The 27971-nt window shown below is 38.5% G+C and overlaps 5 protein-coding genes across 23 annotated transcripts; 3 read left to right on the forward strand and 2 right to left on the reverse strand.

Annotated features, from left to right (window-relative positions):
• Positions 1-1999, forward strand: LOC107265579 (BLOC-1-related complex subunit 5). Its single transcript, XM_015735176.2, has one exon. The coding sequence runs from the start codon at positions 1048-1050 to the stop codon at positions 1858-1860; it is 813 nt and encodes a 270-aa protein (XP_015590662.1). The 5' UTR covers positions 1-1047; the 3' UTR covers positions 1861-1999.
• On the reverse strand, positions 1965-24721 carry LOC107265584 (coiled-coil domain-containing protein 137). 16 transcript variants are annotated; one of them, XR_003059145.1, is made up of 14 exons: positions 24371-24546; positions 24067-24160; positions 21799-24006; positions 21593-21657; positions 21240-21465; positions 20134-20294; positions 19542-20012; positions 19190-19465; positions 18785-19096; positions 18435-18693; positions 14722-18353; positions 11796-11948; positions 10625-10828; positions 9382-9434 (listed from the first exon to the last, which is right to left on the reverse strand). XR_003059145.1 is itself a non-coding variant. In XM_015735174.2 (5 exons), exons 2-5 carry the CDS (start codon positions 11831-11833, stop codon positions 2011-2013), a joined length of 957 nt encoding a protein of 318 aa, XP_015590660.1. In that variant the 5' UTR covers positions 11834-11948; positions 14722-14855; the 3' UTR covers positions 1965-2010. The 16 variants fall into 16 exon arrangements, 5 of the variants coding, with proteins under 5 accessions (XP_015590660.1, XP_024938680.1, XP_024938679.1 ...); XR_003059142.1 differs by adding an exon at positions 24587-24715 and having other exon boundaries at positions 21799-24510; XR_003059141.1 differs by having other exon boundaries at positions 21799-24160.
• Positions 3623-4115, forward strand: LOC107265582. Its single transcript, XM_015735179.2, has one exon. It carries the CDS (start codon positions 3674-3676, stop codon positions 4064-4066), a length of 393 nt encoding a protein of 130 aa, XP_015590665.1. The 5' UTR covers positions 3623-3673; the 3' UTR covers positions 4067-4115.
• LOC107265572 lies at positions 4474-7017 on the reverse strand. The gene is made up of 2 exons (XM_015735162.2): positions 4996-7017; positions 4474-4623 (listed from the first exon to the last, which is right to left on the reverse strand). Exon 1 carries the CDS (start codon positions 6374-6376, stop codon positions 5105-5107), a length of 1272 nt encoding a protein of 423 aa, XP_015590648.1. The 5' UTR covers positions 6377-7017; the 3' UTR covers positions 4474-4623; positions 4996-5104.
• Positions 10390-27941, forward strand: LOC107265568 (G protein-activated inward rectifier potassium channel 3). 4 transcript variants are annotated; one of them, XM_015735157.2, is made up of 10 exons: positions 10390-10822; positions 18227-18341; positions 18424-18656; positions 18767-19040; positions 19256-19448; positions 19544-19765; positions 20127-20359; positions 20436-20764; positions 20847-21135; positions 27876-27941. In XM_015735157.2, exons 1-9 carry the CDS (start codon positions 10560-10562, stop codon positions 21133-21135), a joined length of 2151 nt encoding a protein of 716 aa, XP_015590643.1. In that variant the 5' UTR covers positions 10390-10559; the 3' UTR covers positions 27876-27941. The 4 variants fall into 4 exon arrangements, with proteins under 4 accessions (XP_015590643.1, XP_015590644.1, XP_015590646.1 ...); XM_015735158.2 differs by lacking the exon at positions 27876-27941 and adding an exon at positions 21213-21347; XM_015735160.2 differs by lacking the exon at positions 10390-10822 and adding an exon at positions 12531-12722.
• Positions 27942-27971: the final 30 nt, after the last annotated feature.

A 27971-nucleotide genomic window follows, 5' to 3' on the forward strand; every position in this document is an offset into this window, starting at 1 on the left:
TTATCTCGAGCTTTATATAAATTAATAAATTTGTCTCGCTTGTTATTTTTGTTTGGTTATAAACATTTTTATACTTTACGCTCTTTTCTATTCAACAGCAATTGATTCGCTTTGAATAGATGAAGATGTCTATTATTCGCGGGCTAATTAGCCGTGTACACTACACTGCATTTAACTGACAATTAGCCGTGGGCAATGACGTAATTTATCATCACAATAGGCAGACGTCAAATTGAAATGGAATTTGATTCCATCAAATCATTTATCAGTATTCGATACTATTTCTGGTGATTCATTAGGTATTCGATAGATCAGTGAGATTGTTAGAGAGAAATGCTTTAAATATTTGGTATAATGAGGAACTACTAATTACGGATGCAATTAAAATAGCAAGATAATAAAGGCTTACCGTACGTAAAGGCGTAGTGAGCCACCGATGTAATATATTAGGACTTTTCCTATTACTGTTTCGGAAGCTATCTTCGATAAGAGAGCTCACTTCTTTTTTTATGATTTTCTTCGATTTTGATACCAACGAATTTGCCATTTGTTGGTAAAACGATTGATCTTTATATTACGGAAAAAGTTATGACTAACACTGATAGATGGAGCCTGTATTAATTATTACTTTAGTGACTTTCTGTTCTTGTATTGGTATCTCAATGTAAATTAGTGGGTCAGATTTTTGACATCCGAAAGCAGTCAATTCTTGACAATAATTGTATCATTCTTTTGAATTTCAGTACGTGAATAAATAATATTAGTAACTATTCTTTTTGTCTGGCTGCCATGTATTGGGGACAAACTGGTGGGACATAGAGTACAGTAGAAAATTATTGATCAGGATATGAAAAAAAGAATGCACTGTTTTACAGTGATACGTGTTGTACTACTGATGATTTGTAATATAAAATGATTATCATTGTTGTGTTTTCAATGAGCTGTATGGAATTAAAGGGTGAACTGATAAAGAGGCCACGATAAAACTGGATTATGTTAATTGTGTAAACAAGGATATTGTTGAAGGATACTGAAAGTAAAAACGTAATGGGGTCTGAACAAAGTTCTCAAGGAGCTGGAGCACACAGTGCCGATGGAGGCAGAACTAGAACTGTACATCTACGAAGAGGAAAGAGCGTTCCTAATCGTGAGAGACTTCCTGATGATACACCTCCAAGATGTACCAGTCCAGGACCAAGCATTTGTTCAGACTCAGATCTCCCTTATATATCGTATACTGTTAATAGACCAATTGGAGATTCTCCAAAAATGACTAATAAGCAGTCACAGCTTCATCGAGGGAAAAGTTTAGGTGGCCAGGAGATATCTAGACGAAAGTCTAGTCTGGTAGCTATAGGACACAGGAAGCCTTTGTCAGACAAGGCACATAGTATTGTTGTGGTAAAACCTGCAATTTCTGATCCAACAGCTGATAAGGATCCAGATCTTGTGAAATTACAGAGCATTCCAATGTTCCTTCCGATAATGCGTGGAACATTAAACCTTCCTCCTGGAATTCGAGATCCTGAAGTCTTGGAAAGACTTGATCCTATTGGATTGTTCAATCTTTGTGCAAGATATCAACATCATTTAAATACTAATGCACAAATGATCACAGGAGAACAATCAGCTTTATGCACTAATATTGATGCAGAAATTATTAAGATTCTCAACTTGGCAGTGGAAAGGCAGAAAAGATTTTCTAAATTTGCAGAACAACTTAATAAGGTTCATGAATTAAGCAGACAGTTGACAAAGTGTCATGTACAACTCAATCAGACTTTAGAGAGTATCGAAACATTGAATAATTTACTGCCTGTTGAGGACAGGCTCGAACCCTTCGTATGGACTACTGGCTAAAATGTATCTTGAATTACAAACTTTCCTAGTTATTGGAAAATGGTTTCATGGATTTGGATTTATATTATGTTGGGTCTATTTCTTGTGTAATTACCACAGTTGCATAATAATAAAAAATGTTATTTAATTGCGAGACTAAGAACAGCATTTTTACGATCCTAACGATTTTTGAGCTTTAAGTTTTCGGTAAGCAGCTATGACTTCCGACTGCTGCTTGTCCAATATTCTTCGTTCTGCTGCTGGTAAGTCTTTACGTTTCCCAGTTCTGTCTACAGTATTAGATTTTGAGGAGCTTACCGTATCTTTTTTGAAGAGGGAATTTAGCAGAAGATCTTTCTTTCCTGACTGTAACAAAAGTTATAATTAATATCAATATGTATAAAACTGATGTGCATTTCATATACCTTTGCACTATTAATTTGCTCCATTTTTCCAGGTCGTATCCGAAGTTCTGGAGGTGCATGCACAATATCTCCAAACTCGACTTTATCTTCAAATATTTTAAACTCATCAATATTATCTTGAAGTTTCTTTTCTTTCTTAGCTTCGAGTTTCTGCTTTCTCTTCTGCGCCTTAGTAAGTTTCACTTCATTTTCAGATACCTTCTTCTTCTTTTTTGTGTTTTTGTGTTTCATTTGCAATTTAGCTAATTCGTCTAGTTCATTTTTGGGTGTTTCCGTAAGGCCCTCAATCTTTCCAGTTTCTAAATTTCGTTTAACTTCAACTCCATATTTCTTTTCGAACTTCGTTTCTTGAAGAAATGCTTGAGTTTCTTTACTGACCCTGCTCAAAAAAGCACGTCCATCTTCCCCAGGTCTTTGAGAGAATATAGGTACAACTTTATCCGGTCTAGCTTTAGGATGTATCACTTTCGAAACCTGCTTTCCTACCTCGATCAGTCCAGTCTTATTCTTTTTTCGTTTCTTCTTTACCTTCCTAATTTTTCCTGATTTAACATCCTCCTTAAGCTTGATGACTCTAGCCAAACTCTTCGGTATAGCCTGTTCATTTACATCTTTTGGCGGAGCATTTATTTTCGTTTTCAACCTACAAAAAGTACATAAATAATACATTCTATAAACCAAAGCTAACCTAGTATAAAATTAAATAACCTATATAAGAATTATAGTATATTACAAGAAACTATTTACTCTTCAAATCGCCTTGCTTGCTGTTTCGCTGGATCCTTCACACCCCGATGTTTTTTTCCAGGTATTTTCCGGCCCATTGTACTTCAAAAATAAATCTTTAAATTTAAATTCAACAAAACATATCCTCAACCCACGTGGGAAGTCATACATTCTCATTCATGAAACCATATACCAACAGCAGGTACATCAGTTATAACATTAAGTAAAAAACAATCACGTCGCGATTCATTACCCAGGAAATCACACCAATAAAAAAAATATTAAATCCCCATAAAGTGTACTTGAAATTAATTAAACCCTGTCAATCAATTCATAGCTACAAGTACAAAATTGAAATACATTAAACTTCTCGCGCTTGCGCACACCGTCAATAATGTAGGACAACAAAAGATGACCCAGTCTTACTATCGACGTTAGAGAATCGTCAGCAATGTGTTATGAGGTCTTCCGATTGCAATGAAAATTGAAATAAACCGAGACAGAAGACGTGCGAAAGAAATTGGCAAGTAGTAAAAGTCAATATCACTTAAAAAAAGAATCTACGTCTCTTCGAGAAGAGATGAAAAACACAAGGTCTAATATCTATTCATAACAATTCCTACCAAGATCAGTGCTTACTTGACATGACATTGATCGACTGATCTTCAATCGTGATCCACGAAATGACGCGTTTGGCTCGTTTACTTACATTCATCCCAGAAGGACAAAGATGCAGTCATTATGTGAATACATTTACAATCCTGAGAATGTCCAGTAATGTCGACGAAGGATCCAAGAATAAGACAAATAAGTTATCGAATGACAAAACAACGGAGACTGAGAAAAAGTATAAGCAGAGAACAAACGAAGAAATAGATGAATTAGTGGCACCAAACAATTGTTGTATGTCGGGCTGTGCAAATTGCGTGTGGATACAATACGCAGAGAAACTGAGCAACGTGCTGAGAACAAGTGACGCGGACGTCCAGAAAATAATAATGGACAAAGTGGAAGATCCAAACATGCGTGTATTCCTGTCAATGGAATTGCATAATCGCAAAATGTCTGATAAATGATACGAACGCTAGACATTGTAAATAATTAGATAAATATTTTGTCAAACTATACTAGCTTTATATTTTTATATAATATCCTACAAGATAAGCGCGCCTGTGCCTCAGGTAATTAGATATACGCCGCATTACGAAACTGTACTATAAATACTCTATCACGCAAATGAACCTTGCAAAAAAGATATAAATATATTCTGTAAATACTCTTACATATAATATTATTCTATTATCAATTAAATCTTGTCCTAGATATAAGTGTATGGGGGAATGCGGAAAGGCCATCCACTCTAGAGATACCAATGGAGTTAGTTGATTTTAAGGGGTAACACCACTGTAAACACCAGAAAAAAGGCGTTTTTTTGGTAATTTTTTTGACAAGGAAGGAAAGGTAGTAGAATAATAATATTTGGTGGAGTTATTAACATTATATTTAAGTACAAAAGGAAAAATTATGATACAAATATAAATAAAAATGCCGACACTAGAGCCATTTGCCCGAGGCACGTTGAACTTGAGGCGCTCTGCGGCACGGCACGCAGTGTAGCTATGCAGATTTTAACCTTGAATAAAAAAAAAATTCCACTCAATCTTCATGACAATAGCTAGAGAACTGCGTAAGGGATTTTAGAAATATTGATTTTTGAGCAATTGGCGAGTGTTTGAATGAAGTCGTTCATTTTTTGTCGAAAAAGATGACATTCATTTGTTTATAAAAAATGTTTAAATCAATTTATTCAAATTCCCCTACGTACTTCTCTTTAACATATAATTTTAAGGATGTGGTTAAAATGTGGAATGAAAAGGATGAAAATTGTTGAAGTTATGCTGCGTGCCGTTTTGAAAAATGGTTTTTCGAGAAAAACGCTTTCAACGTTTACAAATAAGTTTTAGACGTGAAAATATTGAAAATTCAGTCAATAAAAATTTTTTACTATCAGTCTGTTATCCCAGGACCATAAAGTTGTCATAAATTCAAATATTCATCCTCGTTTTCTTTTCTTGAGGATTTGATGCTACAGCGTGTCTCTTTTCCCTCGTCCGTCAAAAAATGCTCGGCGTTCTCATGGCATCGGCTTCCAAGCAGAAATTGTAAGACTGGATGCCGATATCCATTTCCAAAATCTTCATAATTTGCAAAATGCTAGTAAGTCCATTATTAAAATTGCATACAGCCAAATCCGTTGCTAGATCCAATACTGTTTCGCCACTCGAATAAGATTCTGGAGCCAGTTTCGAAACGGTAGCATTGAAGCTTTTGTTACTATTCTGCGTGTAGCCACCCAAGCAACGATTTAAAAATTCATCTCGACTCAAATCCTCATAAATTGGTTTGATAGCATCAAAAACAACTTTAGAAAGTGCCGGCCTATGATAGTAAGTGTCCAAGGTATCCGCTGACTCTGCCTTCTTCCAGTCACACCAAGTATCTGAGCATTTCTGGTGTTGCGGATTTTCGTCGGTTGATAATTTATGAAATAAGGTTGCCCAGATTTCTTTTTTCATATTCTCCAAGGAGTTTGCATTCCGACGTATTGCCAATCCATAATAAACCGTCAATTGATTGATTAATTTGGCTGTTAATTTACCTTTTCCTCCGAGGCCTTTCACTGTTTTCTTCAGATTTCTTAGACGAGTACTCATTATTTTTTGTACGTCATGGATACATTCGTTCTTTTGTACTTCAAAATTTCCACCGGAAACAATTATCTCTTCAGACTGTCCTATTTCTTCACTTTCCTCTTTTTCTTCTTGTGCTTCTTTTTTTATGTTAGCGTCTCGTACAGACTTTGCTGCGATCGAAATCATATTCACTATGTTATCATAAAAAGATTGAAATATCGGTCGTGGCAATTCCATAAACGCACAAAATTTCGTAATTCCAGTTAGCCCTATTCCAAGTAGTCGCATTGCCAACACGATTCGACGGTTTATTTCATATGCATTTTGTATTAATTTACTACTTGGAATTTCAACATCTGGACAATTCGGGCAAGCAATAACTATTTTGAAGCCTAAGCCCCGAGGACTTCTCTCTTGAAACGAGATGTTCGAATCACATTTTTTGCACTTTACATGTTGAGCAATTGTTGAAAAAACAGCAATAAAATTTATAATTCTGTAACCGAATCCATAATTTACATCAAAATCGTCTGAACACACTTTTAATTTCTTCGCTGAGGCACTGACTGCTTCCGTGTTACCCTCAGCCTCGTATCCATTCAACAGTCGTCTCGATAATACACTACTCCGACACCTCGTTGGATACGAATTTTTCGTACCTTCCTTGCCCAAATAAATGTTTGTATCACTCATTATTATTTCAAGAGCATTCAGAAATACAAAATAACTAGTACTATTATAAATAGTTAGTGTGAAACACAACAACTTTCATGTCAATCGAGAAAATAACCAACGCTTCTACAGTTACTGACGCTTACTGACGCTACACTAACGCACTTTTGTTTGAAAATCCTATTGATTGCACCCAAACACTTTCTAGTGACATCTGTTAGGGTACTGGAGATGTTCAAAATCAAAATGTAAAGCATAAGGTTGTACCTTCCCAGTAGGTATCTATCCGACGCAGTTAGTCGTTTCGAAGTGGCCCGACGCGCTCGGAAAATAGCTCAAAATTTTGAGGAAATTTTTTTTCCGTTATGAGACTTTTTGCCCCACATTTTAGAGGGTCTACAGTATTTTTAAGCCAACAAAAAAAAATCGACTTTTGAAAAAATTTACAGTGGTGTTATCCCTTAAGCTAATAAGGTGAACGGTCCAGTTATTATCAGTATTCAAATTGGTAACGAATTAGTCGAATTTTCGATACAAAATTATTTTATAATTACTCTACGCGATTTTTACATTTTTGCAAGTTACTTGCCGCTTATCATGAAGCTGCTTTGACCGATCTGGATCAATTTTTCATAGTTATTCTCTAGAACCCTTTTAGGTACAAAAAGTCCGGTCAACGAGTAATTTATTTCAGTAGCACTGGATATTAGTACATAGTATTATATTTGGTATCCTATGTACATGTACCTACCTAGCCGTCAAATCATGTAAATATATAAAGTACATGAGAAAGGTGTAGAGGAGCCGTACGATTTTATTTACAAATCGTACCATTTCGATTTACTTTCTCGACAGAGGAAGATTTAACAGGCATCGTGTCCATTTTGTATATTTATTTGAAAGCAGGAGACGTTAAAGCAGCACAAACTGCTGCACTTCTTTGACATGGCCGTACTGAGCTCTGAGGATGTGTCAGTATACAAAGAAATCTAGAAACGTCACTGTCGCCATCTCTCAGGTATCACACGAACTAAATTAAATTTTCTTTTCTTCTACTGTCAATCTATCCCGACCTAGTACCTAGGACTACTACTTTTATACTTAAATACTTGATCCTCTTCCAAGAACGCTTTACGCGTATAAGCACGATGCTTAGACGAACAAATAAATATCATCGATATAAAATTCTACCAGCCTTTTAAAATTGTATCATAATTTATTCTACGGCGTTATTTGTGACAACTAACTTGGTTTAAATTTTTGTTTTTGAACTACAGATCGCAGAGTCTGAGAATGTTTTAATAATGAAATTTACAGTACAGAAGAGACTTTTTTATTTAAATTTTATACTCGATATCTTATTTTAGAATGGACTTTATGAGGGTTAAGATTTTCAGCGGGATAAAATATGACAGTTGCTACGATGTTTCAGTCACACCTTGGAAAGGCTTTATGTTAAATTTATTGCGTACAAAACGCTACATAATTAGTTTTATCGACGGACAAACTATTTTAATTTTAAAGATGGTTAACAGGTGGCACCGCTATTCTAGCTAATCCATTATAGTTCGATATTTATGTATGTATCAACTCGTGTGTATTTAAGCGAAAGATTAATAGTTTACAAGTGAGAGGCAGTTTCGTTAAAAATCGACTATTTCTGTTTGTACGAAGTAATTGGGATATAAGAAGATCATTACGTAAGTACCATTAATATATTAATATACTGACCACGTGGTTTGTAATTTTATGGTTTGTAAATAATGACACGACACAATATTCGTTCATACACAATAAACGCATCCCTGTAAAAAATATTAGTCTAAATATCGTCCAACTATTTAAGAAAATACAATATCCGACAAATATTTGTTGGCTGGTCAGGTACACAAATTAAATTGAAGGTTAACCAGCGGTATCCCGACTCGAAGGATCCAATTCGTTGGCCTTGAGCAACCAATCACGAATAAAGAATTATCACTGAAAAGAAAAATTGATTTAAAAAATTCTCCAAAACTCGTCTTCCAATGAAGCGATCTTATCAACGAGACAGCTGTCCTCGTACAAATAATATAAAAATATTCCAAGCAGACAAAAATGAAATCTCCAAATCGTACAGAATTTTTTCATTTTCTACATGGCAACCAATCTCCGACCAGACCGCGAGAACACGAAATCTAATCAGCAAAGCACAGGAAAGGTTATAGCGACCGTAATATTTTCATCACGTATGTCAACCATACGTGAACATATGCCCAACCGTATTCGTACGTATAAAAAATAAAAAATCAATCTGCAATATTGTTAATAGCAAACAAAAAAAAGCTCAAATACATATACATATATATATCCACATAAACATCTGTTCAAAGTATACCATATTAGTTAATAGGACTACGAAAAGCATGAATGTGACGTATTCAAGCGAGGAGAACATAAGAGACTAACAAGAATGAGAAAGAGAGAGGTAAGTAATAAAGGAAAAAGATAAAGGAAGAAAAATGGAGAGACTAAAAAAGCCTCGAAAGAGACTAGAACGTCCGTAGCCTCTCTTGGCTGTTTCTCTTTCGCGTATCGGAACTTGTGGCCGGACTCTCCCGTGCGTGTAATGCACGCGTGTCCGTTTCACGACACACGTGGCTGCTATACATGAAGGCTCGAGCTATATTCATGCGTGTAGATTATTTTCGCTTTATGCCGGCGCCCGCAATCTCAGAAGTGGTTCTCGCGTTGACAGGTTCCGAACGTGGATCGTCCGTACGTTCCGTTTCTGCGTTCCTTCCGAGCTGCTAGAATATCGAAAGCCTAAGAGGGAGACGCATATTGCGCCGTTTTCTTGAATATTAATATTTTTTATTTATCTTACGAGCCAGTTTTCTGCAGCAACTGTTGTTTGTGTTAAGTATATAGATAAATGCCGAAAGAGTGTTCAGTGATGCGACGTCAGACGGTCTTCAGTGTTTTTGTTAATTGAGAATTGGTTTGACAACATTTTTGGTAGTAAGAGAATTTATTTTTTATCAAGTGGACAGTTGTGTTATCTATTGTTGTTGACTCTGGTGAGTGTTGAGTGGTTGAGCTGTGAAAGAAATTTTGAGGTTATAACACGTGAAAAATATTTGTCTTACAAAAATTGTCGATTGAAACGTGATGATTTTTAAGAAAAATTAGTGTCTCTCTACTGGTGTTCAGGTGATTCGTGGGTGAAAGTGAATGTAAAATTTTGGCGGGATTTTTAAAATAATTCGTGTGTATCGCTGCTGTTCACTTACGATCCACATATTAACGCGATACGCCAGAAAATTCTCGAAGACAGTGATGGATCGTAGGAAAATGGATTATTTGAGTGCAAAAAACGTTAAGGTGATTCGCGAGGCGGAGAGTATCGAAGTGTTTCCATGAAAGCGTCGGCCAACGACGACGCTTTTCGTCGGACTGCAGTTTCACTGGTTCTTTTGAATTAACTCTTACATAACTGTCTGAGAGTCATTAGTATAATTTCGATTTTCATAAAGCTGCATTCTTATCGAACGACCATTAAGGTAGTTTTCATAGACCGATCGTCAATTGACCCAAAGTCCGAATAGTTCGAGTAATAAATGATAAACCTCAAACACAATTCTGCGAATCTGATCCACGGAGAGTCGTAGTAAAGTAAATTCAATAATAAAAAAAGAAAAACGCCAGTGACTTTTAGAAAATTAAAAAAAAAACGAAGTGTCCGAAGTATATCGTTAAGTCAAAAAGAAACAACGGCAAAACAATCCTGACTCATAGACGGTTGTTGCCGCATTATTTAACAGCTAAATAAATACGTGACTAAATCCATATAAAAAGAGACCGTATCAAGAGGCTAAAAAGTAAAATATAACTGATTGAATTTTACACTCTTTCCCTCAGTTTGCCAACACAACAACAAAGTCCGGAGCAATCCGTTGGTTTAAGATCATCGAAATAGGAGAAGCTGCATCGTTCAAAGCTGATCCTCGACTCCGTCAGCAATAACTTCCCGACGTCTCGGGTCGATCAAAGAAGGATTTCTGAAAAGATCAAAAGACTTAAATATCTGATATCGCGTAGGGATCTTCCTTATCGACGTGGCATAGAAATCGAAAGTAGTCAAATATAATTCCACCCGGCAATCCCTTGGCAGCCGTACGAAAATTATGAGTCGAGACCGGAACGGTTAGTCGCGTCGTACAGGATGCTCGGCACGGAGAATAATTCGTTAAAAGGTTCAACCCAGGAGTTAAAGAAGACATCGAGTACCCCGACGCCCTGGAGCGAACTCCTGGTAAACTCGGCAGTTCCAGCAGCCGCCGTCGCCGTTAAGCTCTGCGAGGATTCGGCAGACGAGACAGTCAAGAATGTCGCCGTTAAGGATAAACCAGGCGTACTCAGCAGCTTCCATAGCAGGACCTTGAGCAGGATCAGCTTCCGGGGAGAATCCGGCCCATTGTTAAGCAGGTAAAGCTAGAAGAAATTTTAAAGAAAAATCATCACTCAGCATTACCCGTAAACATTTAAGGAACTTTCGCGGACGTCAGAAACGGACGTGACCTGGTGATCCAAGATACATAATAATAATGATAATAAAGGCAAATAAATAACTAAGGACGTTATTTAAATTATGCTCAGTGTCCACTGTGTAATATTCATTCTGAATGGTCCGATTATCGGGTTATACGAGAGTGGGGATGTCCTAGTGAGATCTTATTGGTCGAGTCTTATCACTCGGGATGCTTGTGATCTAATAGAAATTATCTCTTGGCCGTATAGCTAATGGCTTAACTACTGTCCTTCGTAGAAAAGAGAATGGTAATAGGACCTATAGTCGAGTCGTGGCATCAGGTCCACTTTGAAGGGACTTATTAACGTTGGGACTCGTAAGGAGATGGCCCCTTCAAAGCTGAATTGGACGTCGCGGCCTGACTACAGTCTTTGGTTAATAGATTGGTAGGTCCCACTTTGCAGAGAGTATTTCTTGCTAATTAATTCAGTAAGAATTAATTACCTTCGAAGTAAAGTTTACTGTCTTTTAAATAGTCGGGACTATTTCACACTGTCCGCTACTTATTTTCTATGAGGTAACCCAGACCGGTAACCATTGCTGTTCTCTTATTCTTTCCATCGTCAAATTACTCGATTGGTTGGATTTAATGTAGTAGAATATATTAAGTGTTTCGCTATAATAAATGTACCGCCTTGAAATTTTCTTTTTGAATTTATGTGATAGTGCGAAACTTATTGCCTGTCGTAAACCTAAATGGCTGGAAATAAAGTTCACTTCGATTTCCATTTTCATGAGTAGCAATAAAAATTCGAAGCATCAAGGACTAAGATAACGATTAATAGTTAAATTTTTAAAGTCCTAATAAGAATGTCTAAGTAAATGACAGTCCGCGTGTTTTCGATTTTAGCAATATTGCTGTCTTCTTACCTTAACGCTTCTGGTTCGAATAAAAGTTGTATAATCATATATTAATAGCAATCGCATGCGAAGAGTGTCCATTTTCTATTTTCATCAGTTTCCTGCAATCTTCCACGTGGTCCAGTTAGGTTAGGTTAGACCGTTACGAAGTTATTGCGTCACCTGGAACGTCGAAAAATTTTAAACCCGTTAGATGACTCAAGAGGCATAACAAGAGTGCACAGGAATCATTTATGCATATATATATATATATATATATATAAGAAATAACCAGTCGTTTTATTTATCTCAAACTTCCCGGTAACAGCGAGTGCAATCAGATTTCAAAGAAATCTATTAATATGGACACGATGCTCGAAGTAGAAAAAAAGCTTTGTTATTTTTAAATATTTTTACCTCGTCAAGCTAGCGTTTGCATACGTGTATTATATATATATTAATGGTAAAGAAGAGTAGCTATTGCTTGTACCCTAAAAACAACATACGTTTTTAGAGTAGCCTTATTTTTCTTTGCGCGTTAAAGTCAAAGAAACAAAGAAGAACTCAAAACCAATTCTTTCGCGTAAATTCGTCCAGGTGGTTTTCGTGTCTCGAAGTGGCCTCCTTCACCGCGAGACTAATACCAACCAGTGTCTGTCTGTTTTACCGACGTGCCTGTCGAAAATAGTATTGCCTTTGACTGTAGCAGTAACAAAGTGCGTCCTATTCTTTGAGATTTTTCGTAGCTTCAAAATACGTGCAGACCCACGGCAAAATCTGGATCACAATGCGCGTCTATAACACGAAAATAGTAACCGTGGCGCTCCGGTTTTCTCTTGTCGTGATTGCACCAATTATTATTCGACGTGGCGTCGATCTAAAAATAGACACGCTCGTCAAACATTGCGGAAAAACGTAAATGATGGTGAAAAATTGTGCGAGGTTTTTACTATTTGTGTACGTATTTAATATAAATAAACAATATAATATAAACCTAATGATTATTTTGTGCGTATATACAGGGTGGTCCATTTATAGCGACCAGATCAATTTTTTTGGAAGGGAAGACAGATATAAAAAATTTTTTCAGACAGAAGTTGTAGGGTTTCAAGAGGGACGGAAGATTTCGTTATTGAATTCCTACCTGATTGCGGGCGTTAAGGTAATTCGAAGACCGAGTTTATTTTTTTCAATAAGATGATGTAATTTTACTTCCGGAAATCAAAAGAGCATTTAATTTTGAGTCTAAAAGTACAAGTATACTGATGACTTGAAATTGACAGGTTGTAAGATATTTTTTAAATGAGAGAATATATCCGCTCTAGGTAGCCTACGTACTTACCTGGGGCAATTTGTGCACGCGGCTTTAAACGTAATTTGACTAGGGCTGTTAGCTGTCTTAAAGATGTCTGGCTTAAATTTCCTCGCGTTTCGCACTTCAAAAGGATTCGAATTCATCGTAGAACGGGATAAGGCGGGATGAGAGAAAAGAGATAGTAGATAGTATATTCCAGGTAATGTAGAGGTCGGATATTTTTTCTGCCTGAACATTTTTTTTATGTGGTTTCGTTTCTGAAAAAATCGACCTGGTCACTGTAAATGCCTCACCCTGTATACGCAATGTATATAACGTAACAAAAAAAAATATATATATATATATTGTATAACTCTGGGAATTTAATTTTACATTTATTAGGTTATTGACTCTGATGATCCTTACTCAATATCTGACCTGTTATCAAGGCTCACATTTTCTATGCACTTACTGATGACTTTGGTCGTGATCGACTCTGTGCCAGGATGACGCATGATGGATTAAAAGAAATAAAGAATGGTTTGGCTTAGCCAAAAGTGCAATTGGAACGGACAGTGTCGCGCAAGCGTCTCGTTCGTTAGTGCCGGAGTTAATTAGCCTGCTGCAAGTATCGGTCCTGATTGGAATGAGTGAGAAAATTTTTTGGTGAAATTTTCACTTTGACGATTCGTTTGCAAATATTTGGCGAAACGTTCGAAATTTTTTTGTATTATTTCTGTATTATCAGTGTCAGCGGAAATTCTTGAGGATTTTAATACAAGCTTGGCTGGTTGTGATATTTTTACTTGGTTGGTGTAAATAAAAAAAAACTCGTGTTTCTTAACGATCTCGTAAATCAGATAATAATTTTGCGAATGTCAATCGACGAGATAAAAGAGATGTTCGAAAACAGACGCTGTACCAAATTTGAGTTCGGTCAATGTATCCAAAGTGAATATGTGACACTCGAACGTTCGATACGTCTGTGAAATTGTAGAATCGATTTTTGATTTTAATTATAATTTTTTGAAATTATTCCAATTGGCTGAATATGAATATAGTACTTCAGTTAAAGTGAAAAAATGTATAAGTAAATTTTTGTAAATAAGCATATTTGCAAGAAACACGTGTTTAAAAAAAACGTCCTTTGAAATACGCGTGGTTAACGAATGTGGTGCAAACGTCTGATTTGGATCTTCCTCTGGCTGTGGACGCGCTGTGACATTTGGCTTTGAAAACGTCAAGTGAAAATTGATGGTGGAAGAAAAACAAAATTTCATAAAAATGAAAAGTGCACTGTCCTCAAATTGACAATAGCCGTCTGTTTTACAGCAGTGTCTTCCATAAGAATATCTTGCAGACAGCCATCTTGTTTCGAGCAAGGTTCACTCTAAAATTAGAAGGATTGAGATCGGCCATTACTAAATCGTATGTCGCGGGGCGTCAAGTTCGCGTGAGCGGGACGAATATCGGCGTCGCGACGCACCAGTGCAAATTTTGTGACGAGTATTTCGTCGTGACGGTAGCACCGATAAGAATCTCGTGTCGAAAGAGAAAATGGACAAATACAATATAAATATCGAAAAACTTATATACGCATACGTATATATACATAGATTTGTATAAAAAAAGGGAAGAGAAAGGAAATAAAAAAATTCTTACGTAGACTATGGAGAGCAATAACGCCACAACGAAATCAGCCGTGGAATCGCTTCAGGAACCTTCTAAGACTCATCTCGGCGACGGAATGGCTCTTTCCGGTTTACGAAGGGCAATTTCCCAGGTGTCGATGCTAGTTTACAAAGCGACGACTTCCGGCGAGGCTGCTTGGCGCGAGGAATGCCTTAAGTACGGAAAATCACTGCTTTGAGCATTTTTCTTTTTGTTTGGGATTTTCACCCATAAGCCCTTTCATCTCGTTCAACCTCTTTTATTATTGCCTAATGTCATCCATTGGAGTTTTCAATATTGTTCGATGAATCAAAGAACTCGAGTTCTCTTTAGTTTCTTTTCTCGATTATTACGACCGTACGGCAAAGCCAGTCAGTTCTGAAGCTAAATAGACGAAGGAAGTGGACGTGTATTTGTGGTTGTGAATAGGGATAACTGTACGTACGGCACGCCTCTGCGTGATTAAAGAGCAAGCAGAAAGCAAGAAACGGTTAATGGCATCCTGTTGTCCCGGATAGAATAATTGCCCAGTTGCAATCTCTTGAGTAGTCGCACAATCACGAGTTTATCTTGTTTCGGTTTTGTTGCTCTTGACGTATAAAATATTTATCAGTTTGTTGCATTTCCGAAGTTTCGTTCCTTCGTTCGAGAAACTTCGCACTCTAGCGGACAACTTGTGTACTTCGCTATATCAAAAACAATATGGCGACAGTAACACGATGCGGCCCTGTCAGTTACGTTGAAAATTCTAAGATAAAAATGCTTGAGGACTTAATACTTTCTTTAACACTCGACTGACGGTGCACTGAACTGTATATAGATTAGTGACGTACGATTCACGTGGGTCTTGCTAAGTTACGCCATTATGCTAACGAGAAATAGTACAGTGTGTTCCACGGCGTCCGATACGACGGATGCTCTAGAAATTTCTGAACGCTGTTTATCCATAATACAATATTCCTTCTGCTTTAGACTGTATTTTCCTTGGATCTGCGAAGCGAGCTTCTTTCCTTTCTTATTGAATAATGTCCGTAGCCGTTAAACGAGCATAATTCTATTTTGGCACTGCTCGTTTACCTTTACTATGTTAAACGTCAACATTTCTACTATCGTGTGAGAGAAACTTTTAATTTACACTGTAGTAAGTCGGCGCCTATTGGACAAACACTTACCGTTTGCGTGGGCGCATTCGCATTTGCACCGCATGCGCGCAAGCTGCGGAAACACTTGTGTACACTACATGGCATTTTGCTCGTATCGTCTACGAGGGACAAAGAAAATTTCGTTACGCGTCTGGCAAAAATCCATCGAGGTACTGAGCGTTTATTATATATGGCCAATTAAAATTTGGCAAAAGCACTGACGCATCGTCGTTTGGAAGTTCAAAACTAGAATCTGACAGGAATTGCATAAAGAATTTATGAAAATTAAGCCCAGTGAAAATAGTTGTGCAAGACATTGTGACGTTTGAAAAAGATCAAGGAAGCTCATAAATTCACGAGACAAAGCAGCTAATTCGAAAGAGAACAAAGAAAATATTGGGCCATTGGCAGGTTGAGCTGGAAAGCTTTCTCGAAAATTTAAATTTTCATAAGATGCTCTATTTCTGTCCTGTGTCACGGTGTCAGGGTCGCACTAAATCAGAGCTCTGTATATAACCTATACTTTGCCACATTCTAGAAACTAATTAACCTGGTAGTACGTAGTGACGATAAAAAAAAATTAATAAAACAAAAACGACTTTTACGAGCCGTTTTTCCAAGCTCGTGTAGTCAAGGTCTTGGCGCAATTTTGAACTTTTGCAAAAACTACTTCGCACAGAATTTGGCTACGATCCTGCTGTCTTCGGATCCTCTTCTACGAATTCTTCGGCGGTTCCTAGACGAAATGAAAATGGTCGAGTACATGCGACCTCAGTCTAGCGTCCACAAGGACGCCTGGCGTCCCTCCTGTTCCATGAGTGTAGCAAGTTCAGAGGGATCTACTAGCGCGACGGTCTTAGCCACTGTCCACGTTGCCAAAAAGCACAGCAATTCCGCAACAAAATTTCCTTGTTGGCCGCCACTGATGTAACGCCTGAAATTATTCACATTTTTGTTGTTGTTGTCAAAATTACAAAATTCTGTAACACGAGTGTCGTAATACAATGACGTACACATGGACCTTGAACATTATACATAGTATAGGTAAAGCGTCTGCATAAGTACACGCACACTCGTTCCCCGCAACGAGCTAATTAGTAATTATAATTAACGAATAAAAATGGCCATTGACTTTCGTTTTAAGTTACCTAACCTTACGCTTGATAATAAATTGTCATTATCCACTTCCTATAAACCCTCGATACCCGTCCGAAGTCAAGCATTCCAGTACAAGAGCCTCTAGACAAATATTTGAACGTCCCTGACCTACGACTTCTCAGATACTTCACTGGATCTTCACAGTCTCTGGAAGGACTTTTTTAAGGGTTTTCTTTACCTCTTTCTTTTTATAGCCACGTAAAATTCACGTTGCAAGTCACAGCACACACCGCGAAGTGGCTACAAGCCGTAAGCATTGCTTTATCAGAAGATTGCTTCAATCTCCAAATATTTATATAGAATTTTATGTTTTCTTTTCCCCTTGACTTTGACTTTACGAGCTTCTTTTCATTTTCTTCATCGCGACCAAGAGGGTCCATCGACCAAGCGCAATAATAAATATTGACCAATACCCTTTCCTAAAACTAACAATAATGCCCGGAGTCGTGAAACGTGGAAAATAAATGACTCCTATTTCCAGGAAACACTTGCGGTGTTCGCTGCCTCTAATCCACATTCTCATTCACCCCCCGCGACGATTCAATCGTCGAGAAAACGAAATGGATCGTGTACGTTAACGACGCGATGCCTCACGTTATTATACAGATTTACGACTGCATAAATAAGACTAGCTAAGAATATTGCGATATCCTAAAATCTCATAGGATAGAAAATCATACGTAGTTATTTGCTTTTAAGACCGTTAAGAATTTCACAGTTGAAGGTAGTAGTAGGAATTTTAAAGAAATATTTCAATATGCCTAACTATCACACGGATGCAAGATATCTTATGTACGTTATTACACATATTTTCCTTATAAAAAATATTGACGTGAACGACGCGTTCAATTTTTCATAATTTCATAAAACTACCAGCCTTCTGTCTCATCGCTGAAAATTTGTTTCTGGCCAAGTGCCCGTAGACTCCCGAGACTTGGAAGTAAATCTCTAATCGTATATTCGGCCGTCGTGGCATTAGAAATGTCAGATATTTTTGGTGGTAATGATAATCCATTTTAAACGGCCTCCAAGAAAATCCGTGGGAGTAAGGTTAACCTAGACGTCGGACCTTCTACTACTTTTACTACTACTGCACCCTATTCGTGTCGTGGACAGATTTAGAATAGAAATTGAAAAGTCCTTGCATTTCCTCCTGTCAAGATCGTTGACATTATTTATGCTTGATTTTCTTTCAGATATCGACAGACGAGATTCAGCACAAGACGCGTACGCAAACGCGTCGTTTTCAAGCACGGCGACTGCAACGTGGTACAAGGAAACGTAGCGAAGAGAAGACGTCGTTACTTGCAGGTAAAATAATATCTGAAATAAATGATACGTTTGTTATTGAACAATAATACTGTATAATTAATATTTATTTCGCATACTGCAGGATATCTTTACCACTTTAGTAGATGCACAATGGCGCTGGACGCTTTTGGTCTTTTCCATGAACTTCATGCTGTCCTGGTTGGGTTTCGCCTTAGTATGGTGGTTGATTGTTTACACGCACGGAGATTTGGATTTGGAAAATAAAAATAATGATTCCTTCACACCGTGCGTCAGGGACATACGCGGATTCACCAGCTGCTTTCTTTTCTCGGTAGAGACGCAGCACACCATTGGGTATGTCATTTAAAATCTAGAACGCTCTTACTTTATCCTTCGTTAAAGGTACGAGAATTACAAGAAGTATTAATAAAGGCATCACTCGGTAACCCGTTTCTTATTTTTAGATACGGCTCGAAGCATACCACAGAAGAATGTCCTGAGGCGATATTCATAATGTGCATACAGTCAATGACCGGCGTAATTCTTCAGGCCTTCATGGTGGGAATAGTCTTTGCAAAATTGTCAAGACCCAAAAAACGTACTCAGACATTACTCTTCTCGCGAAATGCCGTAATTTGCCAGAGGGATGGTCAACCCTGTCTGATGTTTCGCGTCGGCGACATGAGGAAGAGTCACATAATCGAAGCTCACGTCAGGGCACAGATGATTAAACGAAAGGTGGGTTGTGATCATTTCTTCGGCTCCTTAATGAGATTCTCAATAAAACTTTAGAACTGCAACAGAATAATTTCATTATTTTAATAGAGAGAAAATTATAACCTTAAAATACGTAACTTCTCATTAAGGAGTATCGAATGCTGCTGTACCATTTAGCTAATTGAATTTCTTAGTCACGTCTATTAACCACCACGTAACCTCAAGGGAAATTTCAGGTGACGAGGGAGGGTGAGTTACTGCCATTCTTCCAAACGGAATTGAAGGTCGGAGGTGATGGCGAAGAAGACAAAATATTCTTCATATGGCCGACCACCATTATCCATAAGATAGATGAGCATTCGCCACTTTATCATCTATCAGCCAGTGACATGCTTCGCGAGAGATTCGAGATCATCGTCATGCTCGAAGGTAGATGGCACTAGTGACTGTTAAAAAAAATATGTAAAAACGTTATAAGAAAGATTAAGAAAAATACAGCTTTGTCTCAATGTTATCACTTACAGGTGTAATAGAATCCACGGGTATGACTACCCAAGCAAGAAGCTCTTATCTGCCGTCGGAAATCCTCTGGGGTCACAGATTTGAGCACATAATAACATTTCGCAAGGAAACTGGCGAATACGAAGTTAATTACACACTTTTCAATAATACTTATGAAGTCGATACACCACTGTGTTCTGCGGCGCAGCTGGACCAACTGAAGGCGATGCATCGCGCTAAAGGTGGTAAGTATCGCAGATACTCGTTACGTTATTAGCAACGAGTACGGCTTGGAGATGTTGAATTCGTCAGGTCCAATTGATTAATTGATACCGTAATTTATGATCTAATTGAGTGCTGGACAGAGATGTGCTCTCCTATAGCGCGCAAAGACAGGGAAATGTAATTGACCTCAATTAGGTATCTTCTTTGGCTTGATTGAATCTGTGGTGACACTAACCGTCAGATGAGAATATCTTGGTTTATCTGGAACTTTTATCAAATTATTATTACTATTATATTATTGTATAATCATATAATATTTACCGTTTTAGTTGCGTTGTTCTATCTAGGGTATTAAATACTTTGTATTTTTTTTTCATACAGAACATACCAACTCAGGAACCTTTCCAGCTTTTAGAGATGATTCCAGCAGTTCACTGACTACCAGCTCCGGTTCCAGTTTGGCATCTTCCGTCGGTGGTTTACATATGCATGCTCCTCCTACTCCACCAACACCGATACCAGTGATGATCACCGGCCCTGATGATTCACCTAGAAGAGGTAGCGTCAATGTGCCGATGAACCAAAAACTTGCGACTTTCTATACGCAAGATGAGGTTAGTCATATTGATTATTAAACAAGATTTTTAAATGTTTTTTGTTATATTTATCTTCTGTTTCACTTGGTTACAGACCTTGGAACCGGAGGATTATCAGAAAAATCCTAGCTTCAGTTCTGTTAGCTACACCGTGGAGGATCTTAAGAATCAGGAAGATTACAATAAGGTGCTCGAAGATATCAATGCCAGTCTCAGAAGAAACAGGAAGCATAGTATTTATGGAAAGGACGATAAGAGAATGCAAAAGGAAGGATCCAGGGTGACTTTGGAATCAAGAAGAAATGATTCCAGAACGAACATAGAGGATTCTATCAGAAGATCAGTTTCGAAAGCGACTATAGACGGACAGAATTATCCTGGAGCTATGAAAAAATCGCCATCACGTTCCACACTGGACTCTAGGTCAATACCCAAATCGTTTAATTGCTATCTAACCCTAGAAGGCTTCCAGCACAATACAGCATTTCATATGATTTTTCTACAGGCACACCAGATTCGCAGATTCTCCTGAAAGAACACACGAGCCTGGACACCCACACGCCATGCCAAGAAGAACAAGCTTGAGTGAAGGACACAAAAATAAATCAGAAATTCCAAAAAAGACCAGCTTCGTCCTAGAGGAAGAAGAGACAGCTAGGACCGACGACAATAATCCTGAGGAACAAGTCATCAGGATATCCCCACCACCAAAGATACCACCACTACCGGAAATAACGGACGTACAAAAAATAAATCATCATTCACAACATGCGGCTTCAGAGGAGCATGTCTAGGTGAGTGAAATCCTAATTGAAACAGAAATACATAAATCACAGTATCGTAAGCCACATAAGAGATCATTTGCTGATAGTCAAAAATCAAATCTTCAAAATCATACCTGATCAATACCAGCCCTTATGCGCTACCGGATCCATCGTCGAGATATCAGTAAAGACTAGCCTTACAGAACTTAGCATCTGACAGCTACTGGACACTCTGATCACAGCAGCTATACTGGAACCAGCACAGAAGTTCTGGAGGGGGTCGAAATGCTGTACATTTTGTCTAAGAGACAAAAATACCCAGCGGCTGATCCTCTTCACAATATCTCCTCGGTGTCAGATCTAAATAATTAAAACAGTAATTAGCCCAAGTACTTGGTACACAACGAGATGGGATAAAAATGATTTGAGTAAATAAGTAATTGAAATTATCAATGCGTCAAATGACTAAATAAATAATATTAATTACCAGTGATCGTTCCTCCGAACCAGCAGGTCTAACCGCCACAGTCCGGACTCCTAAATCATTCTAAACTGAAACACAAAGACCTCACGTGGAGTAGCTCGTGGACAGTTACAATGTGAACGCGGCTTAACGTCATCTAACAAGCTAACGTCCGGTCAGTCTTTACCATTGAAACAGCTTTGAGTCCCATTTTCGAAATTGATACGTACCTTAACTAATTCCTAGGATCGTATGTCCCTATATCCTACTTAATTATCTAATACTGTACTCGACTTATGGTTGCCATCCAAAGAGCACTAAATATTTTCTCAATACCATCTCGATGGCTCAATATCATTCAGCTATGATTATCAATGTAATCCCTATTACCTGCTACCGACATAAGAGACAACGGTAGGCGTGCGTCGCCAAAGAAGTACGTGACTCAGAAACTTGATAGCCAGTTTAACGCATTTCGCGTGGTCTCGTGGGCCATGGCGTCGGGACGCCGACGCGCTACCAAGGAGGGAGCAAAAGAGGCCGAGATTAAACAATTGACTGGCGTGATAACGAGGGCACTTCCCGCCACTAAATTCATCCTGTCTAACCTACAGTCTCTCTAACAACATTTAAACCTCCACTCATCCATCTGCCCTTCAACCGCTTGCATCATGTCCCGGCATCATGGCGGACGGCCTATAGCCACCTATCGTGCATAACGGAAACGTTGCGCGCCAATTTTTGAATTTCCTACACAACGACCGGTCATTTATCGGAAACGGTCGCACAGCGGAAGAAGTAAAAATGTTAATTTTTTTTTTTCATATAAAGTATCTAGCGACCGTGTCCTAGACAATTGTTCCTTTGTCACCACAACGCGTCTAGGATGACAGTACGTAATACGCAAACGACTCGGTAGTATCGTTTTGCGGGAATTGCGACACGCGGGATTCTGTCCTCGGTCTAATATGTTGATTGTTCACTTTGTCCTGTCTTACGAATAATGATCTTTTTGCGTTATTTATAGCTTAGGATCGTCCACACGTTACGCCAGTGAACACGTCAAAGGACGCATCTCTATTATGGATTATCGCTGTGATTAAGTAGATACCTCTCGATCGATAAGTCATCGTAGTAGAAATCTACTTATCGATAGTTATCGCTTGGCATTTTAATACATCGATTTTAAAGTCGAATGAATCTTCTTACATTAGTCACAGTTTAAAAATGTTATCGATAGAGAGCACGTTATCGTCTGAGATTATCGTTAGAGAATTCATGCAAAATAATGATAATAGAAAACTAATCAGAGCATCGATAAGTTAATAAAATATAAAAATCTACGGCGATATTAGTCACTATCGCGAGTAGGATTTTGATGAATTTTTATTATGTAGGGATGAAGCAAAACTAAATGGCGTCACATTGGCACAAATACAGTATTATGCTCGATGAGTCATTTCTGATGACTGGATGAATGGCAACGAAATTTAATGATCACTTCTAGACAGTCCCACACTGATTAGACAGTAATATTTCTTGGAAACGGCATCCGAGTACGAAACAGAGAATCGATCGGCAAGGCACAATAAGTGGAATTCCAAGGGGTGACTAATTCCTAAAGCAGTGGTAGAATCGAGGGATCTGGCTTAAGGCGTTTTCACGGGCGCGACGAGGATGAATCGATAGCGACCGGTTCTTGTAGAAACGATGCTGATCCTTCTGAAACGTTACGGTCGTGCCCTCCGGCCTGAGTTACGTAATTGGTTCTAACCATTAAAACTAGAAACATCATACTCTAATAATTTGGAGTACACCGTAATAGTATATTATAACAATGACATACCCAAAGAACAAATGACAGTTAAATTACGTAATATCTATTTGTAAAATATTTTTATATCAAACATCACTTGATTATGTATTAAAACTAATGATTGATAGCGATAAAAATAATTAGTAACGAATATTACAAAAAAAAAAACAAAGAAAAAATATGGAATAACAAGGTCATCGTGTTTCCATGATGCATCAATAGTGACTATCATTTTTGTTTTGATGAAATAATAGATATATTCAATAGAGTTACGTAGCTGCTTGACAAGCATGAGATATACACATCAATTAATCATTCCTTAATTAAAGGACGTTCTCGTCAGCCATCGTGACGATAGTTTATTCATGCATACTATGCATATTGGCTTCTCTTGGCAAAAGATAACGTCCATTTCCTGTTGACTCCATCGTGATTCCCTTCCAGACACCGACGCAGGTAGTTTTATTATTATATCCCAAGATCACACGGAAGATCCACGATTATCCTAATCATGTACGTCAGAGTCGTCAAAGCCATTTGATTCCAAGAAGAATGACACTTTTTAAGCATACTTGCTGAACTATAGCTAATTGCGTAGTCGACGAGGAGTGTCTCTTGTTAGCTGATGAAATATTTGAACTAAATAACAATTGCTAGCGATAAAATTCCCATGAGACAATACCATAAACTATTTGCCTTCACGAACGTGTTTTCTCGATCAAGATACAAAGGTGTACAGCTTCTTGAAAAAAAGATCACAGTCCACATTCACAAATCTAAAATTCAAGAACGTTAGAAGTATTCTGTATAGATTATTATGGGACAAATGAATCTATTAACGGGATCCTTATGTAGTATTTTTATAGATAGTCTGTATCTAAAGTCAAACCAGTACTGTTCAAGACTCGTCGAAATAGTAACGAGTAGTAATAAGGGTGACGAAGGAAAGTAAAGAGGGGAGACATTAAGGCGAATGTGTAACTTACCGAAGTTGACGTCACCTAGACGACCCAGCACGATCGCTATTGCACTCCTGTGTATCCGCCTCCATTTGTGGCATTAAAACGCACGTACGTATGTGTGCGATTAGCGACAGAGGCTCCCACGAAAATATCACGACGTTACGCTATTGGTACCAAGCATCATACGTGGGTACCTACATAGTCGTTCCCGTAGTCACGTTCTCTTCGCTTAGAACTTACCTTGTCTTCGCCAGTGGCAGCGACAAGCAGAAAGGAGCAGCACAACAGAACGTTCAATCGAAAATCGACAGCGTCCGAGCGTAACCGGAGACGAACGAACGTCGTGAATTTAGCCGGCGTAGTGTCACGTTTTCCCCTGGCAACAGAAAACTTGAATTTCTAACGGTCATGGGTCACACGATTATACACGTTGCCATCTCGTGAGTGCCAATGCCATTCCGTGTGCGATTGTCGTTAGTGTATAGTGTTTATCCGCGTGCACAGTTACGATTCGAATTACCATCTTGATACTCGACGATTCGTTGTTGCTGAATCACGTTACCGAACGTCACCGCAACGCGGCGCTTCTGCTCGACCATTTTGAATTTCCGAAAAGGCGCCAACTGTTTACCCCTGCAGGCATCCGTCAGTTCGGAATTAAGTCGCAAGAAATGTTTGCTCCCGTGGATACAGTGCAGCACGTTGGAACGAACTATGGAACAGTGAACATAAGGTATCAATGACAATATAAGCTTATTAACAAATATTCCATCGTAACGCACGCTTACAGGATACACGCATTAGTATTGTCATGGTCATTTCCTAGCTGGTAAACGAAGAACGTAATTTTTCTCGACATCCGATTACACGCCTTCTTGCATGATTATTTAAATACCCCGATCACAGTCTACCTTTTCTTTCAAGGTATCCGGAAATACCGGATTACGGCATACGTCTTCCTAGGAAATTCTAGAACAGTTCCTATCCTATTACTAGAATTATGAAAAGCTCGTTCCTGCATTACAATCTCTTTTGGACGTTTACGAATGTCTCTCTGCTTCACTGTTATATCGGACCAGCATGACTATCGTAATTATATACATAGTATAACCGTTAAAAAGGAGTTCTCGTAACAGTATTTGACTCTTGCGAAACTAGACTAGGGACCTACGCAGAGGCAGCCTAGCGTGAAACCAAAAACCATGGAAACGGCAATGGCATTCCGTGTCACGCTATGAGGTTTGACCTGTGGATTTTGTTAATTTTATTTCCGAACACCCGTTACATGCGGACTTTGCCAGTTAATAACGAATATACGTCCGCGATACGTCTATCCTTTTTCTCCCTATAGTTTTCGCAACATATGTTTTTACCATGGTCCTTACGACCAGCGCGCTCTGTGGCGTCTTTACGTACACGGCTCGCATAGGCACGTGTCGCTCTGTATACAATATCTATACTGTGTGCACATATGACACACGCGATATAACGAAAGTCTCTAGAGTCGCTCTGTAACGTAATGAAGCATGGTCTAGAAACTTCTATCTGGTATATAGGGCACGTTACATTTCTAACAGTACACATATATTCGTATATCCAATAGTATCTTGCAAGAAGGAATCTCAAAAGTTGATGTATAGAATCTCGAGTAAGGCGCCAATGGCGCATTGAGTAACGATAAACCCTGTTGCAAGGCGATATTTTTACAAAGGAGTACAATATACGTGCTCGAGGGCTTTCGCGTCTTGCAAATTCCATCGGGGAAGCATTAAACTGTACCAACCTAAGAATAGAATAACAACAGTGGTACGATTGACGACGATAGACGAATTTTTCGAACAGCAGGAACGATTCTACTGCGTAAGTTAAAATGCACTGCTCACATTTCTACAGTCACATTAATCGACCACCATTTTGTACGACACGTACTTGGAATGCAAATAGCCAGCAAAGGACATCCCGATCTCCATCGAAATATTCAAAAGTTCGACCGATCGATCGTAGGACGGATTTTAACGAATTTCTGTATACCTGCCGCGAGTGCGAGAGAGACGGACTTATGGGTACTTGAGTGAGCGAGACAAGGACGAACGTAACCTTAACCGAAATTCACGAACCCTTCTTTGTTTTTTCTCTGACGTTCATACAGTTTTGCATTTTGAATAATTTAATCTATTCCGAATCAACCTGTAGCTACTACGTCGACTGTTAATCGTTTAATTCGTCATTTCTTCCAAATCACTATGTAGACTGAATCAACCATATTCCTAAGTATTATAAAACATTAGTTTGACTTGATTATCCGTAGAAAGAGTAAGGGCATTAGACATGACGGTACCAGGTGTATTTATACCTCTAGCGGAAACGGCACTCTTCCAGCCTGCAATGGTGGACACAGATATACCATACTATCGTAAGAAACAGTGTAGATGAATATATATATACGTCTGGAATATAGGTATATAACAACGTTGGTATGTAGGTACGTGCGTATCCCCGCCATAAGAGGCAAATGCCATGGCATCCGTTGGTACAATCTCGTGCAACGGACGCGAATCTGAAACAGTTGCGAGAGCGACGCGTCGGGCGCACGAGCGTTCGTCATCGCGCTAAACTCTCGAAATTCGAAAAGAGGAAAACGAAAGGAATAAAGAAAGAAAAAAATAACTCCGTCATCTCGTACTCATTGCCGTCGTCAGGATCGTACGAAATTTCATAATTTCGACAGGCAGCAGTCCGTGACTTGTAAACCCATAAGGCAGAGGTTCGAGTATCGTTATGGGATTTTTTGTAGTGGAGAATAAAAAGTCTCTCGCATTTTGCGCTGCGAGGAAACTCTTTTTTTTTCTAGAATTGTTTACCACGAATCAATTATCGTCCCTGTTTCGTACGTAAAGCTGCGCAAACACGTGACGATGATTGAACAAATAATGTGACATCGAATGCGATGTACACGACTAGATACGATATCGCGATCACTTCGTGGCAAAATTGGATCTAGTTGGTCCTTGGATTTTCGTAAATTTTTTTGTTGATAAATGGAAAACGGTTTCTACGTGTAGTTGAATTTTTGTTATTTAGAGAATTTTTTTCTATCGATCGCAATGTGTTGTACGGGTGTAATGACAGTGTTGGTACCTGTATGATGGTCGAGGTAATTTGAGGTTATGTTAGAGAATTAAATTTTTAATTTGACATGACTGGTTTGACTCTTTGAAATATTTGCATTTGTCTCGTTTTGTAAGATCCGGAATAAAGGGATCGGATTGGGGCAGGACATTGTGTCATGAACTGGATCTTACGTGTGTACTTGTTGCTACCGTGAGGATCGGCAGTGTTTTCGCTCTCGCAGACCGGTTTGACCCGTTTAGAAAAATGATCTTAGACGCTCTGCCGATCGTTTACCTATGGACCAATGAGCTGTCGGGGATCGCATTCCTCCTGCTTGAGGAACATTCCGCATTCAGTTCCGTTCCCTTGTTCACTGTGCGACCGGTACGTATTACTCACTGGCCCTTTGTACTTTCAGGTTTAAGGATTCGCGAAGCTGACGAAAGGACGACATCGTGGGACTTGAAGGAGAATTAAATTTGAAGAAAAAGAACGAAAAATCGAAGATCCAAAC

The sequence above is a fragment of the Cephus cinctus genome, unplaced genomic scaffold (assembly GCF_000341935.2).
Source record: "Cephus cinctus unplaced genomic scaffold, Ccin1 Ccin1_scaffold0230, whole genome shotgun sequence".
Lineage (NCBI taxonomy): Eukaryota > Metazoa > Arthropoda > Insecta > Hymenoptera > Cephidae > Cephus > Cephus cinctus.

Excerpts from the sequence above, each read along its gene's own strand:
- LOC107265579 (XM_015735176.2), top strand. The coding sequence starts at position 1,048 with ATGGGGTCTGAACAAAGTTCTCAAGGAGCTGGAGCACACAGTGCCGAT.
- LOC107265582 (XM_015735179.2), top strand. The coding sequence starts at position 3,674 with ATGACGCGTTTGGCTCGTTTACTTACATTCATCCCAGAAGGACAAAGA.
- LOC107265572 (XM_015735162.2), bottom strand. The coding sequence starts at position 6,376 with ATGAGTGATACAAACATTTATTTGGGCAAGGAAGGTACGAAAAATTCG.
- LOC107265584 (XM_025082911.1), bottom strand. The coding sequence starts at position 7,189 with ATGGTACGATTTGTAAATAAAATCGTACGGCTCCTCTACACCTTTCTC. Across the intron at positions 3,093-7,106 it reads TTACATGATTTGACGGCTAG|TACAATGGGCCGGAAAATAC; the intron begins GTAGGTACATGT and ends TTATTTTTGAAG. Across the intron at positions 2,206-2,264 it reads AGCAAATTAATAGTGCAAAG|TCAGGAAAGAAAGATCTTCT; the intron begins GTATATGAAATG and ends CTTTTGTTACAG.
- LOC107265568 (XM_015735157.2), top strand. The coding sequence starts at position 10,560 with ATGCTCGGCACGGAGAATAATTCGTTAAAAGGTTCAACCCAGGAGTTA. Across the intron at positions 10,823-18,226 it reads TCCGGCCCATTGTTAAGCAG|ATATCGACAGACGAGATTCA; the intron begins GTAAAGCTAGAA and ends ATTTTCTTTCAG. Across the intron at positions 19,766-20,126 it reads GATGCATCGCGCTAAAGGTG|AACATACCAACTCAGGAACC; the intron begins GTAAGTATCGCA and ends TTTTTCATACAG.